Here is an 18,978-nt window from a genome sequence, read left to right as displayed (position 1 = left end):
GCTCAATTTCTTTTATTTGGCTCGCTGCTTGCTACAAACAGAGACGGGATGCTGGGATTTCCGCTGACAGCCCTAAATAGTTCAGTACGTAGTAACTTCGCAGAAAGAGCCAAGAGGCAGTGCCTTTAAGATTCGCGGTTCGGTTTTAATTGGAGGGATAAGGTAATATTAACATCGTTCAGGGTTGTTTGAGTGTGAAGGTTGCCAGTTTCCGAAGTACCGGTAATACAGGGTTCAGAAGCGGTGTCGTGTGGTGTGTATATGTAATCTACAAGATATAGCCATACAGACCGTGTCCCTGTGTCGTGATATTACAAGCAAAGGCATTGGTTTGAAACTATTATCAGGGACTACGGTATAGGTTTCGTTTGCACGAATTGTTGTGATATAATATATTCTTTTTTCATTTTTTTTTTGTTGAATACAGACAGACTTGAGCTAGGTACCGTAGATTTCTGTTCCACAGTTCAAGTAATTTACTAATTTCATATGAGTCAGAATCGTTCATTCTCTTGTCTTGTGGTTAAAAAAAAGAAAATGTTTCGTTTGTGGCAGTATTCGGTATTATGCTCTGTCTCTTACTCTGACACTGACAGGGCAGCCCAAGAATGCTAAGTTCATAGAATATTGGCGATGTTCCAAATGCAATCCAGTTCAGTTGGTATACTCGCATTCTGTCAGACTTCTCATTCTCAGAATGTCCTATAGTGGTTGGCAGCGGTCATTGCTTCATCAAAATGTGCCATCACCTCATTTTAATCTCACACCGGAGTGGAATTGGTGGCAACGTCACGCAGGATTTTCTGTTTAATTCCTTAATTATTCTATATAGAAAAGCTCTCATCACGCAGGATTTATTTCAAAAAATGGACAGAGATTCCATATAGGATCTCACATAATCGCTCATAGCATGGGTTGTAATCAGCGTCAGTGGTGCATATTTATTGAATGGGAAATCAATAAAGCATCGCAATAATAGTATAAACTTAAAACTAGTTGGCATTATTCGTGGTAGGCTATGACTTGTAAATCTCGTATAGTGAATAGAGCAGTAAAGGGTCTAACGGAAATATGTAAGTTCATGGAATTTACCATGATGGAATTTATTCTTCTTCAAAATTCTAAGCATTAAGAGGTTAAATAGTTTTTCACTTACACCAAAAATTCAGTAAACAAATAACGGAATGGTGCAACAATGTAGTTCTCAGTTCTGCATAAAGCATTGGTTTAAATGTGATCGAGATCAGTGGTCCTCAACCTTTAGTGTGGCCAGAGTGGAATTGGTGGCAAACGTCACGCGCAACTTTCCATTAAATTCCTTAATTATTCTATGGCAGAAACCCTTCTGTCACGCGCAACTTATTGCCGAAAACAACCACTAGTTCCAGTCTGGTAGTGTGGTAGACTTTCAAGGTATTGCCACCACAGAATCTGCTTGTGCCGTTTTTATATTTGATTATAACTTGGGCAGTGTTTGATACAGCTGGACAGGTGATTGTGTTACTAAAACGTATGAATAGAGTGAACATGTCGATCGCATATCTTGTTTCTATTGCATTTACTTTTGACAACAGTCCTTACTCAACAATGTTTTCACTGTCACAAATCTCTGGCTACAAATTTTCTTCCATATGTTGCACTATCATAGAAACTCTAGATCTCGTGTTGTACTTATGATTGCTGCACTTTTAGCTCGATCACATGCAGGCAAAGCACCTGCTGTAAGGTAATCAGTTCAGTGGAATGTGGATTACGTGAATGGGGAATTATTGTTTCGAGACATGAAAGTAGGATTTTGACGCAACCTGATCGTCAATCCAGTGGCAAATGGAAAAGAAAAGAGACAAAAAATTGCTGCGGCAAGGGTCTGTTCCTCTTTTTTTGGCACAATTGTCTATAACTTTAATTGCGAAGGTTATGCCGTTGTACTGTTGTTGAAATTACTTCATTATAATTGCGACCGGTATGTCAGCTGATATCTGTATGACCTGAGGCGTTCTTTCAGTCAAGCAAAATATTACCTAGTGTTTTCAACCTTTCCAAGAATCTTGACAAGATATTATTTCAGTGGCTCTTAACCTGGGGCGCACAGAGCTGGTCTATTAGCTTCAATTGCTACATTCATTCTACCTCAAGATTTTTTTAGGCCGACACATGTCCATTGTCAGCAATTATGATCAGCCATAATCGGGATACAGAACCAAATCTGTCAATGTGATGCAATCATGTCATCTTGTAAATGGAACCTATGGTTAATTATCCGAAGACTTCGTTTGAACTTTAGTTCCCGATTTGAATCTCTCATGGCACAAAAATAATTCAAATCAATGATTCATATAGCAACAAATGTAAACTATCAAATTCCAACCATCAAATCATATAGTCTCAAGATAATTTATCATGGTACAGTATGTTTTTACTCCTTACTTTTACCATATCAGTAAATTTGGGATGACTGCTTTCGGAATTGCAAGACACAATGCAAAATGACTTCCTGCACTACGGGTGGAGCCCAATTCTTCTCCTCAACTAAGTAGCCTACTGCTTAAATGCGAATCTCCACTCAACTAAAAATCGATTGGTACTCAGCGTTGAGTGCGCGCCAATTCTCTTTGCTCAGTTACGAATACATTTCCAGACGTCGTTTTCCGAGATGTCGTTGCCAGATTATTTTTCGCCTTCGACCGGACACGCGTGAACGATTTTGTCATGACAACACGACGCTGTCGTGCCTATTTCGTCACTGACCTACAGAGTAGACGAAGTTCTGACTGATTTATCTAAATGCAATGAATACGAATACGCCCAGCTGATCCACACTCTTTGAAGATGACCCAATAAAAATATATAAATCCTTGAAGATACCCGGAACGTTCCTATGCCCCACAGAAGTATATATTTGCAAGACGCTACAAAGTGCAAACTCATTCGAAATTTATGAAGATAAGTTTCCAAGCAGGCGAACACGTAAGTGCAGGCCTGAAAGAACCATACCGGTAGCCTTTATAAGGCTATGGAAAGAACAAAAGAATGCATATCGTGAAAACAAATTGAAAAATTTACATATTTTCAGGATTTCTTTCTAATTCTCTTTGAACCATTCACTTTGCCCCTCTACCATTCAACTTCCAGAAATACCCAGACCCACCAATAGCTTATTGCTGCTATCGTCTAAATTGGCTTGAAGGTATAGCGACTCCATCCCAACACTGATATTACCATGCAGGAACTCTATCAGCTGATCGAGGTTCATGCTAGGGGTCTGTTCAAGATGCTTCGTCTATTTAATTGTGAGAAGAGCATGCGTAATATTAATAATAATCGTTAATTTATATTTTTCATCTGAACAAGTCACATACAATGTAGAATGCGATAAGACACAATGCAATGTAATGAACAGATATGAGGACATCGAACGACACGCAGTTGCGATCTATTTTTATACTGACATCCACCTCGGCCTAGAGTGCCCGATGTCACAGTTCTTTTCGATGTTGATCTTTTTGAAGCCACGGCCCTTTCTAGTTTTTTCCATTCCTTGTGAGTGCTTTCTTTTGTCGGGTCGTAAGAACGGCGACGGCGGGGGATGCTAGCGCATTGAGACTGCTGAAGTTACCATTCCGGTATACCGATATGCCGTACGACAAGAAGTCGAAAGGGTACAGAAGATAATGACAAATGCAATTATAAACACAACATCCGTCCAAGCGCCACTGATGTCATTCGCTCAGCAGAGCCTCACATCGCGAAATAGTGTACCTATCTATGTCCTATATACGACAATACCGGTACTCCGGTACCGGTATCTGGCGAGTGTTGCCTGCAGTTGGCTGCTCGACCGTGAAAATTGTCACTTAAGTCTGGTGGTGCGCTGACTTAGTTTTGAGTGCCGATCTGGACGCATTTGAGTGTGAGTATACTTTTTGGCGTGAGTTGAGTAACGAAATCGTTGCTGAGTAGAAAATCGCCACTCAGCAGAGAAATTGGGCTCCACCCTACACATTGATAAAATCTTCAAATACATTATCGTCAGTTACCGTAGTACTGGGCCATTTCACTCGTTTCTTATGACAATTTCACTCATAGTAATGAAACTTCATCGCAAAGCTATTTACCAAGTTTCGAAATCCAGATTGTTGAAAAGTGGTTGCCAACTTACCAAAAAACTGTCCAATTAAAAGTAGAAGAAATCTGAATACGGTACATCACTGCTTGAGTACGTAGTGTAAGTAGGCGAGACCTACTTGAGTACTCGTTACTGACCACCTCTTGTTACTATTAGGATGTTTTCGACACTGAAGACAAAATTTATGACCTGTTGACTGTTTCATAGTGTCTATCGAACTTATTAGTAATATGCATTGAAGTGCTTGTACTGAAGCACGTTTTAAACCCACTGCTTTGCAGGAGCGTAAGTGAAAACTTCTTTGCCGTCAACCATGCGTCGCTTATTTTGCCGAAATCTGGATCTCCGTGCGAGCCTGTCAAAAATATGAAGAGTCTAAAGTTTGGCGGTGGGTTGATTGTACTTCCATTTCCATTAACTAGTTGCAGAGGTTGTCAAAGTAATCATAATCACTAACGTGCAAGCATACGTGTGCCTAAGTTGTGAGGCAATCATTATATACTTCAATTCGATGAAGAAATTGATATAGGCCTACTTACCTGACATGAAATTGTCCTTTGACAACAAGTCTTTTAATAAATATCCAAATATGTTCTATACATTATAAAAATAGGAAATAGATAAAATAACTGATTTGACTCGGGATCTCGATCCGATTTAGACCTGGAATTTTGGATAATTTCTAATTTACATGTAACTTTCGGATGAATTTCGTTCAATAGCATATAGCGATATAAATTATTGTTTTTCGACTTGGATTTTAAGCTCACATTTGAACCAGGATTTCTGTGTGAAAATGTAAAATCTGTGTTTTCTGTGTAATCTGTGTTTTGGAAAGAAATTCCAAGATTTCATTCAATCAAAAGATGAATACCTATCAGAAGAATAATTTTCCCCAGTATTTATCCGTTCTGGTTTGTAAGGGGTTCTTTTACCCGTACTCGAATATTGCTTTGTTACAGGGGATCTGAAGACACATCTATATGCAATCATACGAATAGTGAGGCCACAAGATCAAATTAAACTAGTAAGTGTTACTTTTGTTTGATGTAATCACTATGTAATGATATAATCATAAGTATGGGGATGGAATATGTCTGTAGACCTAGCTTGGCTCGTTTCGCATTATACAGCTCCCCTGTAACGTTTTCAGGGAACCCAGAAATTATGTTGAAATTGGAGCATGTAATTATTTCACAAATTAGATTAGAGTTTGAATCATTGGTGTATCCACGAAAGGAATCACTGCATGTCACAACCCTAGCAAATATGTTATACTTGAATAAGTGTTAAATGATTTTGTACGGGCAAAGTGTGGAATGATTAGGGCTTAATAGCTTACCGTATAAGGAAGCATCAAGTTGCATGCTTCACTGCCTTGTATGTAAGGCAAATGTAGTTTTTGTCATTGGATATTGTAGTTTTATCTACACCTTGTGAGGTTTTTGATACTGTACATACAAAATAGTACACTCCTTCGTAACGGAATTAAACTGGGCTTAAGATACAGGTATGCTGTATTTACTTTGTAAATAAACAGGTGTACCTGTGTACAGTCACACGCTGATGACCAACATAGTATGGTACAGCATTGTTGCCATTGTCCTCCGCATCAGTAACATTGTCGATGCATATGAATGGTATAATTGACATAGAATTTGGTTTATAAAATACTTTCAATAAGAGTACTTGCCCAACTGATATGCTGATACCAGTGATGAAACAGATTCTTGCTGATACACCGATAATCTCTGCCGATGTCGATATTTCTATGCAGGCCCATTTAGACGACAACCTTGCCATGGAGTTTATGCTTGGTATGCTAGAAAGCATTCAGCAATATTTGTGATGGAAGGTGAAATGTTGAAAATGTGGAACAGAAAGTATTCAAATTTGCTGTTCTGCTCTACTATATAATCAAAGTGCATGGAGAAATGCTGCGTCTTAGTCAAGTAATCTCTATTGTGCAATGAAAGTATTGCATATCAAAGTTCAAATTCCAAAGCATGTCCACAGCATAGTATCGATGCTTCCTTTTGGTGGTTTTTGAGTACCGGTATCTCTACTATTTGCAAAGGACACAAAAATACAATCTCAACCAAATTCAATACTTGACTTGTGCTGTCAGAGTGGTGGATTGGGTTGGAAGTGATTCTGCAGGACAGCAATGACAGTTTTTGGTAGTCTCTATTTGCTGTGAGATACAATACTTCATTACGGTACGGCTATGCCTTTGAAGGTGGTTGAAATGGGTTTGACTTCTCAGTCATGAAATATCTACAATATGAAAAAAGATACTTTTAAATGGCAGTATTCAAGTTATATGGAGTTGGAATGTAATCTATAAGAATCTATTCCACACAGTAGTTCTTGGTCCAGCCGTCATGTTATCCTGGTTCGAAAGGTAGACTGCAATCCAGTCTATACTATAGTCAGCGATTTTCAAGCTTGCTCCTTCAATATCAAGCCACTGACAAGCAATATTCTTGGACCACTCAATTGATATCTGTCAAATTGGCAAGTGAACTTATGAGTTGTGAATTGAATAATCGCCTGGGTAGATACATTGAGTCAGCGACCAACATATTATAGTTATCATATAGTGATTCTGAATAAGTCAACACTCAAACCTCTTTACTAAGCTATAGCCCAGCTTTGGATAACTCAGTTGTGCACCTAATTTATGCTTTGAGGGCATAATATTCAATACCTGCTTTGTGGTGATGTTACCACTTAATTTAACTGAGCGCTATAATACTTGCAGTGGTGTTCATGGGGCTGTGGTTGAATTTTTGAAAGCCTATGCATTGTTTTGTGTGAATGAATTTGGTGGTGGTCCATGAGTTATTGAGGAACTCGCTACTGCCTCTAATGTAGCCGGATCTAGATCAAGTCCAATGCTTTAGTGGTTGTTGAATTTCCTCTTACTTTTCAAGGTGACGGGATAACAGTGTAAGCCTTTAATGTGTTGAAAGCACCATGAGGCTGGTGCTAAGCCAAGTATAAACCATTCGTTATTCGATGTCAATCTCAGTTTACATAATACCCAAATCATTGATATCTGTCTTGAACTTCTGAGTAGGGGAATTGAATGATTCACACTACTTTAGGGCACCTCCGTAATTTTGAGTTCTCTTTCATATGCAACGTGTGAGGTTGTTAGTATTTGTCTCCCTTGTGTGTACTTCACTTCATACTCCTGATATGATAGAGCTTTGAATCCATTTCGTTTCATGCTTGGTTGGACTCTGACTTGGAATTGCAGCATGTAATTTGAAACGATGTTTGGAGAATTTTTGTGCTTATATGCACTGTCGATCCCGGCATAAAAGGCATTTCAGGCATGTCTGCGTTATTTTGATAGAAGACTTATCGCCTGTATAATTAAGCAGGCATAAATTTGTTGACACCTCTCACTGCTCATTGATCTTGTAGCATTTAACATTGCAAAACATTTCATAATACTGACAATAGAATGCGATTTCTGTTTCATTGTGTCATGATTTTTAATGTCATGCCCTGTGTCATGGAAGAATTGTTATGTGGCTGTAAATGTTTGGCATGTAGCCATGAAATCGCTATGGTGTTTACTTTGGCATTTTCAGATTTGTTTTGTATCTTGGGCTCAGCTGGCAAACATTGACATACCTGGCCGAAACCAATATTTTGGACAATCCGTTAAGAGTGTTTTTTAGCATACCAGTTCCATATTCGGATATAACATATTTTATCGGTTGTCATTTTTATGTTGACATCTATTCTTCCAAAAACACCGCCCTGAATAGGGCTGGGTGAATATATTTCTTTACTGATTTGGTTCTAAGCGAGGGTGTGATTCTTCTGGTTGCAATTTGCTTGGGAACATAAATGTATGTCAAACACACCATGTCAATATACAACCGATTAATATGATACAGGGGTTTGTGTCAGACATGGGGTGATTACTTCATGAATGTAATCGATTGCGATTACGATTACTCCCGAATCCCGCGATTACGATTACGATTACGATTACAGCAAAATCAGGAAGTAGTCGATTACGATTACGATTACATTGGAAAAGTAATCACGATTACTCACGATTACATTCATTTTGCTTCTTAGAACTAATCTCAGAAGATATATTGGAATACAATATAAGGATTGCGATGAAACGGGCTAATGAGATAACAACTTTCTTTATAAATTAGCGTCATTTACTTGTTACGTCATAATGTACCCATTGCTCAACTTTATAGGGGACGATTTATCGTTACGAACGATTTGAAATCTTGCCAGGCCCATAACTGCCGCACCCCAAACTCCCCAAAATGGTGGGGAGCGAGCTCGAAGGGGACTCAAAAGTATTTCGTAAACCAACATAAAGTATTTTCGAGAGATTTGATAAACTTTAAAAAATTTCCAATTTCGAGATTTAAATGTCACTGGATAGCTTGATTTCTAAATGCATACCCCCCCCCCCCCCAAGAAAAAAGCGTGCATCATTTACAGGAATAGTTAGGGTTGCATTTAAAACAAATATCAATTTAAAACGAAGCACTTGTTTAAAACATGCTTTTTACTCTTTTTTTGTTTAATATTTAAGTGTGACGTCACAGTGGGTTGGCATTGACAATTGAAAATATAGGGTAAATATGCCTCCTTCGACGAAAGGGGATTCCGATCACTGTCATAAACAAACCAAAAATATCTTTAATCAGGACTACATCGGCATGCAGCATTTTTACGGTCGGCGGTCATCATCATTAGAACACCTATTCCGTACCAATGATCTATATCTACGTGCAAAAACTGTTGAAACGACGACGATTGCGAGGGTTCCAGCAACCCCACATCGTATACGTCGACTATTTCGGGTGAAAATCGTCCGTTGGCTCATACCACATGTGTTTTTTCGGACGTAGCTACACAATTATGGGATAATTAGACCACGTTTGAAAAAAAATAATATTCAAAAAGCCATTTGTTCAAAACACTGTTTAAAACATGTTTTAAACAAAGTGTTTTAAAACACCGTTTGTTTAAAATGCAAATGCATTTCGTTGCCGGTCATTACAACGTCACGACACATCAAAAGACATAAGCAGTTTCGGCCAACATGCGACTCAACGAAGTGTGCTACTACAGTAAGACCTTGGCCGAAATGTAGGGTATATGTCCATTGTCAATAATATGCTGGGTGGGCGTGACTAATAGTCATGTCCTTCCAATCTGAGCCCACAATGCAAAATCCGCTCGGGGCACCCACAGTGGAATAAAGAAATGACAATTTGTGTGTGCGTCTCGCAAAAGTTTTTCTTTTATAGCCTGCTACGTTTGGGCGACTAACATATCGTTTGATTATTTAACAGACCGGAAGTCACAAATTAACAACATACAGTAAAGTAATTACAATAACCTACCAGATGTTATAATTATGAATTACTTGCCTTCAGCTCTACAGGTATATCTGACCAAGAGGGACTGAGAGAGAATTAATAATTAACAGTAATAAAATGCAATTACCAGTATCATAATGGACGAAATTCAGTCTTCAACTTGAAAATTGTCACCCTTTGTGGGCCAAAGAAAAACGCTTGGAGAGGGGAACGAATTAGTATTTTGGTGCTGATTCTAGCTACCACCCACGCTAACATGGTATATAAGCGGATGGCTATGGCAGCAGGTCCAAATGTTGAGTAAATAATTTTGAAATAACGATTGGCGCCCGTTTCAAGTAGAGCAATGTGAGAATAAGATAAAATTAAAATAAAACTCTGCCTTAATTGGCACAGATGCTGCAAGCTCGGAACGGCTCGATTATAATATATAGTAGTAGCAGCTGTTGATTTTTAATGCTTCGTTGTGGAAACCGTGATGTTTTATCTGACGAGTACAAAATTTTAAATCTTTGTCAGGTGTAGGCCTACGTACGTACATATGCCCACTGCTCACCAAGCAGCAACGGTCAAGCTGCGTTTAACTAAGCATAACTGAACATCAATAGATAAGTTGAATATAAGGCGAATATTATCCAGCTGCGAAGTAGTGGCGTATGGCGCGTATTTATAACCTGATATACAGCACGGCGGGTGTTATTACAATCAGACTATACCTTCCTACGAATATATATTTACTGTGGATACTTCTTACGCAATGACGAGCAAAGCTATAATACGTCTGACGTAATAATGAGCAATGGCGGTTGGACATCAGACGTTTGTGGTATCACTAACCTATGGTATAATATCTCTTCCAAATGTTTAGTTTATGACATAGCCTTGGACAAATAAAAAGTAATCGTTTATTCACAAAGAAATCGATTAGATATGGGAAGTAGTCGATTACGATTACGATTACTAATCGCGATTACCCCATGTCTGGTTTGTGTCTCCGTGAACGAATTTTACTAGGGTTATATTTCAATTGCCATTTTCGTCCTGTGTGCAGCAATTACTTCTGGTAGCAGATTTTCAGAGATATATTCTCCAAGGAGTTAATTTCATGAGGCCTGCCGGATGTCAGTACTGGAAATAATCAGAGAATCCTTTGGCAATTAATTTTAAAATTGAGCAATATTCAGTTACAGGCCTGTATACCCAGTTTCAGTAGAGATATATTAGACAATCCTCATACCGGTCAACTTTGTGCCTTTTAACAGTTTGTTTATTGCAGTCCCCTGCTTCTAACGCCCTTTATCCAATGGAGTGACGTTTACATAGAAGAGGTGTGTCTGAAATATTAATGGCGGTAGGCCTTCTTATTACCTATCATGCAGTATTTGTAATGACTTGCTTTCTAAGGTGTCATAATTTCTCGAGATAACAAATTTCTTTTGTACAATGCACACTGGGTACAATTTTCTTGTAACTCTTCCGATTAGAGGACTGTTGGTTTGTAGTGATTGCTAGCTATCATGTGTGTGGGCTATTTCTGAATTTGTGCTATTGCTGCACACTAAAGCCAAACTTTATTTACGGTATCAGTAACTCTGCAGAGTCACAAATTGTTGTTGTGTTCATTGCAAGGTGGTCCTAGCATTATATGTACTGCCACACTGGTATCACTGGGATATTTATATTGCTTCAGACTGGCTGTAATTTTAGATAGCTGCATATGACATTTTCAAACAAAATCAAGATGTCATATGCTTCACAAGAGTAGATACTAATCCAAATGTACAGCTTTCCCACAGAATACCACGACACAGCGATCATGATATACTAAATTCTTCAATCAAACCGGTTTCTGTTTTACGAAATGTATTCAGCCAACACCCTGCACATTCATGCGCCTGCGCCGGTCAATCGGTTAGCTGCTTCGCAACTGGATGAATTTGAAACTACTGCTTGTATCATTGAATTTCGCGAGAGAGGATATCCTGCTTCATAGCAGCGAGAATGCTATTAGTCATTATCCGCTCGCTCGTTGAGTGCTTGGAATGGCAGGAGCACGTTGACAGCGTTTCCTTATTTGGGGTACCGGTGGGGAATTATAAATAGCTAACTCATGAACTATTGTAAATAGCTCCTGTGGGTAAAGTAGGATTGCCTACGAGATCCCAATTATATGAAATATTCAGCTTATATTTTCTTTTGATATCAAAATGTGATATATTCCAACTGGAACTTCCAAATAATGGCAGTACTTTGAAAAAATATATCCCATATAGACTTTGTTTTATTTACTTACAAACTCCAGCTCGGTATGAAACTAGTTCAAGCTCAGGAATTATAACTTTTCAGCATTCAACACCTATTGCTGTAATGAATAAATCCGACAGTACTTGGATTGTGATGATGGTGATGGTAAATGGGTTAATGCTCGCTATTGGCAAATGCTAGTCCTGGAATGTTGACCTAAACTACATGTTATTATCATTGATTCTTGAAAACCTTTGACACTTTTTTCTATTTGAATACTCAACTAATCTTGAACTGCCTGGGAAATTCGCCATTTGCACTTGAATGGCACCAGTTTCTTCTCTGAAACTATAGGCACAAGGCCGGTTATGAAAATTTAAATAGTTCACCGGGTCATTGCTATGTTGCAATGTGGCGACTTCAGCCAAAATTATCTGCAATAAACACGTCCTCCTCAGTAAGCTACTTTACATGCTGCTTTCATAGTTTTTTTCAGACGTTGCGTAGCCTACGTATTGGGGAAGATATAGGCTATGACACCTGAAACCAATCAGCTAAAAAGACATGGAATCATTCGTTAATGATCCCTGCACTCACCCTACCTATTTAAAATTTCCTCATTCCTATTCCTGTGTACTGTTATAGTAGGCTACCATGTCGACTTAACGAGGAACAGCTGAGAGATCCATCGTGGTTACATTTTACCATGATTCAGTCACAGATTTGTGTGGCTGGGCATAATGATTATTCATAATGCACTCAAATCCAAGTATCAATTTTGATAATTTGAGAAGAGTGGTGAGCTGAGAGCCTATGTTTTGATCATCGAAACTTTACGCCCATGTTTTTTCATGAGCGGAATTGTTGTTGTGAAATTTTCGAGAACCTTAAACCGCGATACGAGGTAGCATGTTATGGGACACATATATTGCATGTAGCAGGCCACCTACGACCCACTGAAACCATATTCCTTCATGATAATGATCAGCCTGCACTGCAGTATCGTTTCAGATCACTATGGCATAGTCTCAACTGTTAATAGCTCGTAAATAATTTAAGATCATGTGTGAGTGGTATTATTTACTTCGTTTGTCACATAAGAGGTACATATTTGAACACTATAAATCTGTCTCACTGTCAGATTAGTCAAAGTAGTCATCATTGGTAGCCTACTTAAGTTGAAGTTACAGTTAGTGTCACAAACTTTTACTTAATTACAATAGAAGTCGCAATTTTATAGACATGTCGAAACTACTTCAAATAGCCTACCAGTAGAAAATGAAGGTCGGGAAGTTACTCAAGTAGTTTAAATTGATAGGTGTATGCTCAAATGAGTACATGTTTTGTAAACATGCAGTTTCCGTGATGCATGGGCTATTTCACCCTGTTGCTTTGACAATTTCACTCATAAAAGTTGAACATATTCCAAGCTGCATTAGACCTTACAACAGCCAACATGAAGAATTGTAGAAAGTACGGTAACTAGCTCTTCCTAAAAAAAGTTATGTAGAAGTGAAAGTAGTATAATAGCTAGGGTAAGTTTTTGCAACTTTTTTGTACAGCCTCCGGCATCTTCCTAGATACTCAGAAGTTATGTGCTATGCTGTTTTAAGCTGTTTGGAGGAATCTTATATTACATTCTTTCTTCATTTTTTCATGCAACTTTATGCAACTCATTTCGATTTGTCATGCAACTTTTTGCTAGTTTTTTCGATTTTTATGCAACCAACGTTTTACTGGAAATGTTTGGCACTGTAGATGTAAATGGATCGCTTGATTATTTCGCTGTCGCTAGTTTGAGGTCGTACATTTAGGCTTCACCGCCGAAAATTATATTTTCGCTGGGTCAATTTTTTTCATGCTACCGGTATCGATTTTGTTGAAGTCTCCAACATCGAGTTTTGCTACAGCGCCTTGAATACGGAACGATTCGAGTATCTCTTTCTCATACCCTGATAATTTCAAGGAAATTGTCCATAAATGCAACTTTTGTGAATAATAAGTGCAATTTTCCACAGATTTGACCGCGACAAAAACTTGCCATAGTAATAACATAACCGCGTAAACCACAATCCACATGAATGAGTGATGCCAGCAGGCAAGACCTATTTGAGTACCAAAAAGGTAGAAGTACCGAGTTACTAACCAGTGACTCGGATACTCAACTAGGAATAGAATCACTCTGAGACTCGATTTTGCCCACCTGGCGCGCAAGTGAGTTCATATTTTTTCCACTTTGTCTCCTTCTTCAGGTCGCAAGACTACAAAGTTGGGATCCGTTGCATATTCGTTATCTCGTCATCGTGTCGACGATCGGGCGTCAGGACACGGAGGAAAGCCTCGTGCTCGGTATCGATTTCGACAAAGACCAACACAACGAATGCACCATCGGACTCGTGATCCCCATTTACAACGACATGACTGTTGAGTTGGACGGCGATGGGTAAATAAAGTACTTATACACATACGCAACTTGTTAGTCTTGCTATCGTGGCGTGTTAGTTAGCCCCTGCCGTCTCGGTAGCCAGTCATGCAGCAATTTTTGTGTTGACTCGCCTTGTACTCGAGTCATTGTGCATGACTCTAACCAAGTCATATGACTCGAGGCTAGGACGGCTAATATAGACATTTCATTGGAACTTCAAAGAATAGTGAAGTTACCACATGATTGGTATTTCGTCTATCAGTCCTGATACTTGGAAAATAGGGCCAGAAACTGTTAAGACTGAGTGAAATTACTATATTATGAATGCGAGCCAATCTATAGCCAATCGCCCGAGCAGAGTTGAAAATAGTGGGTTGAACCAGATTGATCTGAAACCTGAACAGTGAATATATTGACTTGGACTCGGACTCGAGTCAGAACACCATGACTCGGACTCGACCCTCTACTAGCTGACTTGGACTCGGACTTGACTCTGTGGTGAATCGAAAATGGCTCGACTTGACTCGAGTCAAAACTGTAAAAGTGAGATTGACTTTTGACTCGGAACCTTGAGACTTGTTTACTTCCCGGCTTTTTAGGCCTGCGGTCCGGTAAGATTTGAAAAATAGTTTGTGGACCGGAGAACTTTTGAAAATAAAAATCATCTCAGAACCCGATTATGACGAAACTACGGTGTGCAACTCAAAACAAAGAATTGAAATTTTAATTTGATCTGTAGAAGTTTTTGCAAGTCCAAGTTGTGTTGAATTAAGTTATAGCGTCAAATTTCTTCAAATTTTGTTCAAAAAGTCTTAGCTTTAAAATATTTCCGGCTCTAAACAAGTTGTATGCTACCTTTAAATAGTTTGGCACAACGCTTGCAGCATTGTGACGTGTCATAAGTAGCGAATAGACCATAAACTAGTCCCAGAAAACGTCTAGAGGGGCACTTTTACAGACTGAATATCACAATAATAATATATATCTCATCTGCAGCAGTACTGTGAAAAAGTTGACCACATAGTGCGGACGTTAGACAAAATATCATGTTCATTTTAAAACATGTTACGCATACTGCAGATCCTATAACCCGTCATTCTCTATTTGAATATGTCTCAGCTGCCGATATCCAAAGCATGAGCCTTCAGTGATGACTAATGCGCTCGATGGAAACATGTTTGTGGATTACGGTAATTTGAACAAGCCATCAACCTATGACGATATGCTTTTTGAATAAGTCACTCTTCCTTTATTGCATCAATGCTATTGATAGTAATGTTCCACGTTCGTATACCGATGCGGTAGAATTAAGCTCTCATCGATAATGTTTTAGAACAGGGGTCGCCAACTCAAAACGGGTCGCAAGCCACTTTTCAAATTTCATATAGGCCACAAGAATGCAATATCGAGACAAAATAGGCCACACCGTTTAGCAACCACATTTTTAAAGCTTTACATCGGTACAACGCTGTGCTCATTAACATGACGACGGGCCAGTGTTGGGATGACTCGAGTCATGACTTGACTCGAGTCACTTCGCAAAAATGACTTGACTTGACTTGACTCGGCGCTTCAGAAATGTGGATTGACTCGTGACTCGGAGCAAAATTTACGAGTCAATTTCAAGTCATCAATAAGTAAATGGTGTCGACTAAATCACTGTTTCATGTGTATATTCGGATTATTCGCGATACGACGATTACACTTGTGATAGCAACCAGTCATTCACTTATTGTACGTTTCACTGGTCCTCCATTGTTACATCACAAATAAATTGGCCGCAAACGAGATGATCACAGCTTACGTTGCCGCAGTAGTAGTAGTAGTAGATTAATATCAACGTATCACTGTTTCTTAGACGGCTCAGTGCTTACATTGCGTACTGCGCAGTGCTCACCTTTACCAAACCTCATGTATGATTTAAATCGAATTAATATAGTTCATGCGTTTATATTCTCACGGATGTGTAGATGGGTAGGGCATTGTACCATATCGATAAAACTTCTTGAGGCTTCGTATTCGATCCTCTATTTTGGCTGGTATTAACAGACTGTAGCATGTAACTATACAGTTACTCGCGTATTTCATTAGCAGTTCGCTGCGTGTGCGATAGAACGCCTTTTTGCATGTATATCCAACTTTATATTCGTTATTTGATTCAAGATAAATGGCTAATTAATCTGTCTTTCACACATCTGGCAAAATGTCATGACTTTGAATCATCACTCATACTTCGAACATTCGATTTGACTTGAATTGTGACTTGACTCGTGACTTGACTCGTGACTTGACTTGACTCGACTTGACTCGAGTCACCTCCAAAAATTGAGTGACTTGACTTGACTCGAGTCACCTTCGAAAATCGATCGACTTGACTTGACTCGAGTCAAAATCTGCAATGACTCGTGACTCGAAGGTAGTGACTTGATCCCAACACTGCGACGGGCATAGTTAGGCCTACCGCAAAAGAAATAATATATAGATATTTTATTGAAGAAATACTAATACAACAAAAAGTATCATGATTATCACTTCTATTTTGGACTATGAGCTACGGACGATAACTGAAAACAACTTTCAGCGACGAAAGAATTGATATTAGGGCTAGCTTGATACAGTAGGATACTAGCTGATAGACTATAAAGCCCAAGCCGTTTTCTAAGCGTCTTTGTCTTGGCAGTGTCGGGTCCATTCTACGTCAAGGCAATATGCCCATTCATATCAGCTGATTCTCCCTCGGTGGAATGCTGTTGCCATCGCCGAAGCCGATATAGCTAGTGACGAATAATGATGTTAGGCATAGGAGCAGAACAACAATATTTTGAAACTGAACTCAATTTCAGTATTTCGAAATGATTTTCTAAGCGTTCTTCCGAAATATCAAACCTGATTGCGACCCGCGAAATATGACCTCGGTGACCCCTGCTTTAGAAGCAGAAGTAATGCTCTAAATTCTACCGGTTCAGAACTACGAGTAATGTCGTAAATTAGATTGGAATACCAGCACGTAGAGACTTTGAAATCAAAGCTACTCAAGAATGAGAACTTGGAGATCTTAGATTACTCCTTTTACCGATTGTAAGGTAGCACAGTGTTACTCGTTCAAATTTTCAATGGCCAGTGAGCTGCGACGACGTTTGAAATTGCACAGTGTCATGCAGGCTCATGCGGCCAAAAACCGAAAGTTATTTTAAAAAGGTTTTTCTGTTCCTTCGCACTGGCACTGGTGTTGACTTAGCATTTTCATATTTGTTCTGTGTCTTGGGCTCAACTAGCAAACATTGACATACCATGCCGAAACCTGTGTTTTGGACAATGTATAATCCGTTGCAGAGTATTTTTAGCATATCGGTTCCGTATTTGGTTTGGTTGTAACATATTTTATTGGTCATCATATTTATGTTGGTTTAGCCTACATCTATTCTTCGAGGAAAACCGTATCGTCACTGAATCTACTCGCTGAATAGGGTTGAGAGAAGTATCCCAGTACCATCTCTATGATGTCACACATACGCAGTGTGGCCACTGCTAGTGTTTTTACACTAGGTCTAGTGCATTTTGAATTGACCTTCTGTTCTAGTGTGTATTTTTTTCCAAATTCGGCAAATCTTGGGTTTTTTCATGAAAAAACATTTAGGTTCATGGTGTTTTAATTGGACGAGGAGAACTTCAAATTCCGCAAATACCTCCTCACTCTTGATAGTGGTCGGTGGTCATGGGATAAAACGAATTCTTCAGTCTGACTTAGCTCATGGTCTGATAGGTTATGTTCTTCTTGCTTGGACTTGCGTCGCTACCAAATCGCTGGCTAACTAAGCGATATTTGTGAATGAGGATGCTATTTTGATATGCTTGAAATAATTTATGCTTGAAGAGATAGCAATCAATGTTCGTCTACAGAATATATAATATTCTGAGATTTAATGTAGGACTGGCAGCTTGTAAACCTGACCGTAGTTGAAGACTGAAATAGACCGGGCCAGCCGTCATGTTTGCCGTAGATTTTATCTTAGCCTGGAACCGCGGGTTTCAAGTCCCAGAAGCCGAAACTCTATTGCTCACTCGAAGAAAACAGGACAGGCTACCTTTTGCCCCAATTGACTGCACCCAATATTGAAAAGTTGGTGTATGTATAGCCCGGCGATATATACTCAGATCAGTTATATGTACTTGGTCGAATGTATTACCAGAATGTATAATTTTAGAGCCACATTATTTGAAAAATGACGCGGCGCCTTAAAGACGAAGTCTGAACTTGCAAGGGACATTCTTGCCTACAGCTAAAGTGATTAGGCTACTGTGTTTTTAATTCATTACTGTCTTCCTAGGCCTGGTGGTTGTCTGATTTCGCAGATTAGCCCTACTCCATGTTGTTTCGACACCTTCCTATCTTTCATTGTGTCGCATTCTTGTGTTGTATTGAAGTGGTGAAATTTTTAACAATAAATTGAATTGAATTCCTATGTAGATAGATTCCTTTGAGCCTTTGGCAGTGGAGAATTCCAAAAATTTGAGTGTGTCGACTTTCCACCGACTTTCATATCCCTCACCCCGTTTTAATTTTGATCTGAAGTAAAATTCTGTAATGGGGAAATGAAGTACCTGGCAATATTGTCGCTCTACTGATGGCCGCTGTTATACAATGTGCAGTTCTAACAGTCGCTATTCCGAGACCGAGCCGTGTTTATACTAGCCTGGCACTTCATGTGTTTGAGTGAGTTTTCAAAAGTAGTTTTTCCGCTCCTTTGCAACGTGCAAGATTAGAATAATAAATGCGATCCTTCGTCATTTGAGCGCGATCATCT

At 39.0% G+C, this 18,978-nt stretch overlaps 2 protein-coding genes across 3 annotated transcripts in view; one reads left to right on the top strand and one right to left on the bottom strand.

The window, feature by feature from the left end:
• The window catches only part of LOC145434474 (lysosomal leucine aminopeptidase-like), a 229,069-nt gene that overhangs the window by 122,606 nt on the left and 87,485 nt on the right, over positions 1-18,978 (bottom strand). The window lies entirely within an intron of this gene.
• Positions 84-18,978, top strand: part of LOC145434473 (uncharacterized) — a 30,098-nt gene continuing 11,203 nt past the window's right edge. The window contains exons 1-4 of the mRNA XM_080311832.1: positions 84-1,865; positions 4,408-4,514; positions 5,089-5,153; positions 14,001-14,191. Of these exons, the coding sequence (XP_080167958.1) occupies positions 1,828-1,865; positions 4,408-4,514; positions 5,089-5,153; positions 14,001-14,191 (401 nt within the window). The 5' untranslated portion in view covers positions 84-1,827. The remainder of the gene's footprint in view (positions 1,866-4,407; positions 4,515-5,088; positions 5,154-14,000; positions 14,192-18,978) is intronic.

This window comes from Botryllus schlosseri, chromosome 2 (assembly GCF_051294905.1).
Source record: "Botryllus schlosseri isolate E-star chromosome 2, Bs_hap1, whole genome shotgun sequence".
Lineage (NCBI taxonomy): Eukaryota > Metazoa > Chordata > Ascidiacea > Stolidobranchia > Styelidae > Botryllus > Botryllus schlosseri.
The sequence above is the reverse complement of the archived record's forward strand: the minus strand, read 5'-3'. Positions and strand labels throughout refer to the sequence as shown.